The 5,286-nt window shown below is 68.6% G+C and overlaps 1 protein-coding gene across 1 annotated transcript; it reads right to left on the bottom strand.

Annotated features, from left to right (window-relative positions):
- Window positions 1-163: 163 nt before the first annotated feature.
- On the bottom strand, window positions 164-4,178 carry GCGR (glucagon receptor). The gene is made up of 13 exons (XM_026084112.1): window positions 4,128-4,178; window positions 3,604-3,700; window positions 3,375-3,482; window positions 2,909-3,030; window positions 2,705-2,811; window positions 2,239-2,392; window positions 2,005-2,164; window positions 1,861-1,921; window positions 1,618-1,687; window positions 1,447-1,535; window positions 1,020-1,158; window positions 874-915; window positions 164-778 (listed from the first exon to the last, which is right to left on the bottom strand). The coding sequence occupies exons 1-13, from the start codon at window positions 4,176-4,178 to the stop codon at window positions 479-481; spliced, it is 1,500 nt and encodes a 499-aa protein (XP_025939897.1). The 3' UTR covers window positions 164-478.
- Window positions 4,179-5,286: the final 1,108 nt, after the last annotated feature.

The following is a 5,286-nucleotide window of genomic DNA, read 5'->3' as shown; positions in this document are numbered from 1 at the left end:
CCAGCTCCGGCCCCCTCCCCAGGCGTGCCTCACCCCTGCCGCCCTGTGCACGTCCATCGTCCCGTGCACGTCCACCGCCCCGTGCACGTCCATCATCCTGCACCTCCATCATCCTGTGCACGTCCATTGTCCCGTGCACGTCCATCATCCTGCACCTCCATCATCCTGCGCACGTCCATCGTCCCGTGCACGTCCATCGTCCTGCACCTCCATCATCCTGTGCACATCCATCGTCCTGTGCACATCCACTGTCCTGTGCACATCTGTCATTCCATGCATATCTGTTGTCCTGCGCACGTCCATCATCCTGCACCTCCATTGTCCCGTGCACATCTGTCATCCCATGTACATCCACCGTCCCACACCTCTGCCATCCTGTGCACGTCCACACTGCGCAGCATGCCCGTCCATGCAGCACCCCGCTGGGGATGGAGGAGGAGGACRAGGGAGGAAGCAGGGGCCGCCCGCCGGGTCCGGCTCAGAAGTTGCTCTCCGCCGTGGTCTTGGGGAACTCGTAGCAGTGGTGCTGGCTGCCCAGGGCCAGGTGCTCAGCGGCAGCGCTGCGGCTGGGGCGCTCGAGGTAGAGGGTGTCGGGGTGTGCGGCGGCTGGGCTGCGCCCCAGCCCGTTGCCGCAGCCGCTCACCAGCTTGTGCTTCTCGCTGGCGGCGCCGGCGCCGTTGCGGGCGCTGGGCGCGTGGCTGTAGGTGTGCTTGTACTCCTCGGCCAGGTCCTTCCCCAGCTTCCAGCGCTGCCACCGCTTCAGCAGCTCTGCCTGCACCTGCGCATGGCCGCAGTGAGCCCGCAGCGAGCCCCACGGTGAGCCCTGCGCCGCGGCCCCACGGTGAGCCCTGCGCCGCGGCCCCACGCACTCACCTCCTTGTTGACGAAGCAGTAGAGAACAGCCACCAGCATCCCCTGCGGGGAGAGCAGAGGAGTGAGGGCGTGTGGCCAGCCCTGACCCTGGCACAGCTCTGGCACGGCTGCTGCGCGGGCCTGCTCTGGTGCGGGGCCCGGCTCACCTGGAAGGAGCTGAGGAAGAGGTCGAAGAAGAGCTTGACGTAGCGCAGGGTGCCCTGGGCGTGCTCGTCCGTGATAAAGGCGAACACCACCTCGTGGATGCCCAGCAGCGGGATCAGCGTCAGTGTGGACTTGGCCAGCCTGCCCGCGAGAGGGGCTGTCAGCACCCGGGCACGGGGCTGTGCACACACATGTGCAGGCATGCACTGTGCCTGCCTGTGCACAGGCACCACGCACACCCATGCACTGGGCACACGCACACCCATGCACCATGCACATGCATGCACCATGCACACCCATGCATTGGGCACACGCACACCCATGCACCACTCACACACATGCACACCCATTCACTGGGCACATGCACGCACCATGTGCACCCTTGCACCATGCAGCACGCACACCCCTGCACGGTGCACAGCCACACACCGGAACTTGTAGTCGGTGTAGCGCATCTGGTGTGCCCGGAGCTTGGAGATGAGGATCTGGATGATGCGGATGAAGATGAAGAAGTTGATCTGGAAGGGAGCGAGGCAGTGAGGGGCGGCAGGAGGAGGGCAGGGTGCGCCAGCCCCAGCTGCGCGGGGCAGCAGGACTCACCAGGATGGCCAGGAACACGGGGAAGCGGAGGATCCACCAGAAGCCCATGTTGTTGTTGGTGCTCCAGCACCTGCAGGGGCAGAGGGGCTGGGACCACCCGGCTGCAGGGCAGCCCCGGGACCAGCGCGGTGCCTGGCCGGGCTGACGCCGGTGAGGCTGGCGGTGTGCCGTGGTCCTGCACCACGTTCCTGCACTGCGCTCCTGCACCCACCCCGCACCCCAGCCGCGCAGCCCGGTACTCACTGGATGTTTTCAAAGAGGAATTTGACGACGACCCATGGGATGAGGAAGAGCATGGGGGCACCTGGGGAGGCAGCGAGGGCGGTGAGGCGCCGGCAGCCCTGCTTGGGCGCCAGCAGCCATGGTGGGGCTGGGTGCCGCACTCACCCCAGCCGATGCACAGGTAGAGGGTGAAGTAGCTGCGCTCGGAGAAGACGGCCACCACCAGAAGGTTGTGCAGGTAGATGCCCTCAACCAGCAGCCAGCAGTAGTTGGCCACGATGCCGTACTGCATGAAGACGGTGGCGGCCCGGCAGCCGGCGGCAGCCTGCGGTAGCGCAGGGTCAGGCTCTGGCGACGCTGGCACAGCACAGCCCAGCCCCGGCCCCGGCTCCGGCTCACCTCGTCGCTCAGCCAGATGCCCACGTTGTAGTCGTCGATCTTGTCGCTGTAGTGGGTCTTGAGCAGGGCATCGATGACCAGCACGGAGACGCCCTTCAGGATGAAGGAGGCGAAGAGGTTCATGTGGATGTAGTTCCTCATGCAGTGCAGCTTGCTGCGGAGAGGGAGCGCTGTGACCGCGTGCCCGCCCCAGCGCCCGGCCATCTGCCCCGTCCACCCGGCCAGCCCTGTCCACCCCATCCCACCTGCCCCATCCTGTCCACCCCATCTCACCTGCCCCATCCTGCCCATCCCGTCCACTCCATCCCACCTGCCCCATCCCATCCATCCCATCCCGTCCACCCCATCCCACCTGCCCCATCCCATCCATCCCATCCCGTCCACCCCATCCCACCTGCCCCATCCTGCCCATCCCATCTCGTCCACCCCATCCCACCCGCCCCGTCCCACCCAGCCCCGGCCGTACCTGAAGCCCAGCAGCACGGCCAGGGCGAGGAGCAGCGCGCACAGCGACACCGAGTAGCCCACCGTGTACATGACCTTGAAGCTGCCGTAGGTCTTGGCGAACCTCTCCTGGAGCAAGCAAGAGGTGAGGGGCCGGGAGCCGGTCTGGACCCGGCATGAGGGGCCCCTGCGCTGGCCCCTCCGCCCCGCGCTCGCCCTGGCCCACCTGCGCCTCCAGGTCCTTGGTGTCGATCTGGCACTGCGTGGCATCGCGCAGGGACTGCCCGCTGGGGCCCGTCACCCACTGCCCGTCCGGCCCGCAGGTCTTGAAGACGTGCCTGTGCTTCACTGCCAGCGGAGCGGGGAGGCGCCGGCACCAGCGGTCACTGCCTGGCCGTGCGGGGACCACTGCCCCAAGCAGCACACGTGCACGTGCACCCCCATGCACATGCTTGTGCATGCACACACATGCACCCCCCCCCCATGCACACACATGTACATGCACACACGTGCACTGCTCACATGCTTGTGCATGCACACATATGTACATGTGCACATGTTTACCTGTGCACATGTTTACCCATGCACACGCTTGTGCATGCACACACGTGCATCTCCATGCACACACTTGTGCATCCCCCTCTAGCGCAGATGCAGGCATGGACCCCGTCCCCGGCCCAGCCTGCCATTACCTTTACGGTACCAGGGCAGGAACCAGGGGCAGGAGACGTTGACGGTGGTGTTGGGCAGCGCGTCGGGCCAGCAGGAGAACTTGTCGAACGTCCGGTTACAGACGAGCTCTGCTGGCAGCAGCCGAGGGAGGCCGTGGCAGGGCCACCCGCGCCGGCACCCAACTCCGCGCATCTCCCCACGTCCTGCCCAGACGTCCCGGCCGCGCGGGGCCCCCGGGGCCACACTCACCTGTAGGCGCCGGCAGCCGGCTCATGTTGCGCTGGCACTCCTCGCTGTACGCCTTCCAGCTCTCGAAGAGGAAATCCGTGATCTGGGCAGAGGGGCCCTGGGGGCATGGCGGAGCGTCATCCTGTGCCCGGCCTGCCATGGGGACGGGGCGCTGGGCAGGGGCGGGTGCCCACCACCYGCTGGGCTCAGGGACAGCTGTGGGACAGTGTGGGCAGCCGTGCCGTGCTGTGCCGTGCTGCACCGCACCACGCCATGATGTGCTGCACCATGCCGTGCAGTGCTGCACCGTGCCATGCAGTGCTGTGCCATGCCATGCCGTGCTGCACCGTGCCGTGGGGCTGGCAGGGCGCAGGCAGGCCGGCAGGGGAACAGCCGCTGTGCAGCGTGGCACAGCGTGGCGAGGGGCTGCAGCGGGCAGGGGCAGCTCGGCAGCAGCTCGGTGCCCTCCCGGCCCTGCGCCAGGCGGTTCGGGGCAGGGAGCGGGCTGGGAGCAGGGCAGGAGGTCTGGGAGGGCCCGGCCTTACCTGGCAGCGGAGCAGCAGCAGCAGGAGGCCGAGGAGGCTTGGTGGGGACATCCCTCCGCAGGGCTGCGACCCGCATGGGGGGCAGCGCGGGGCACTGGCTTCCTACAGGCCCTGGGTGGCTCCTCCACCCCAGCGGCACGGGCACCGGCGCGTGGGTGACCCTGCGCAAGAGGCAGCTGCTGGGGATGCCAACGGGGCCGTCCCAGCAGTCCCCTGCCGCCCCTGCCGCTGCCGAAGCCCTGGGCTCCCACCGGCCTCCCGGAGGCAGTGGAGCCCCGTGCCGGCGCCCAGCACCCCCCAGCGCAGGTGGGACCCACCGGGACCCGCCGCCCTGGCGGCACTCGCTCCCATGCAAACCCAGCTCACGAGGAGCCCTAATTCCCTGCATCCTGCCCTAAGCCGGTTACGGGGCTCCTGAGGGGGATTTCGGCTCTGCTGACAAGGGGGCCATTCTCTGGGCGCCCCGTGGCGCGGCGCGGCACGGCGCGGCCCCCCCCGGCACAGCCGGCAGCCCCCCCCAGCACGGCCCCGCTCCCAGGGCTCGCCACGTGGCCCCGCGCCTATTTTTATCCCGGGAAAGTCGTCTCCGCTCAGACCCGCTTGCTGTGCTGCCGGCAGCTGCTGGGGAGGCTCATTAATCAGCGCGGGCTCTACAGATGCGCCCGGCGGGGCCGGGTCTSCTGGCTGCGCGCCGTGTGGACAGTGCAGCACACTGGGAATCCTCTCCCAGCACAAACCTCGCCGGTCGGGCACCGGGAGATGGGAGCCGGGGGCCGGCTGCTCTGGTGAGTGCCTGCCCGGCCACCTGCCCATGCCGGCATCCCTGTCCGTGCTGGCCCCACGCTGGCTTCCCTGCACCTGCCACCACGCCGGCCCCACGCCGGCATCCCCATCCATGCCAGCCCCATGCCGGCATCCCCGTCGGCACCAGCCCGGCGCCGTYGGCAGCACAGCCCAGCCAGGAGCCTCCGGCGCCCAGCGCTGCCCCGAGCATCCTCTGTGCCGGGAGGAGCCGCTGCTCCGGGCAGCCAGGCCAGCGTGGAGCTCACTGCCAGCCGCTCGGTGGCCCCGAGGCAGCTCTGGGGCAGAGGTGTCGCTATTTTTAGCTGCCTGCGATGGGATTTTGCGGCGGGGAGGCCTCTGCCCTAGACACCCCCCC

This window comes from Apteryx rowi, unplaced genomic scaffold (genome assembly GCF_003343035.1).
Source record: "Apteryx rowi isolate R43461 unplaced genomic scaffold, aptRow1 scaffold_626, whole genome shotgun sequence".
NCBI classification, from domain to species: Eukaryota; Metazoa; Chordata; class Aves; order Apterygiformes; family Apterygidae; genus Apteryx; species Apteryx rowi.
The sequence above is the reverse complement of the archived record's forward strand: the minus strand, read 5'-3'. Positions and strand labels throughout refer to the sequence as shown.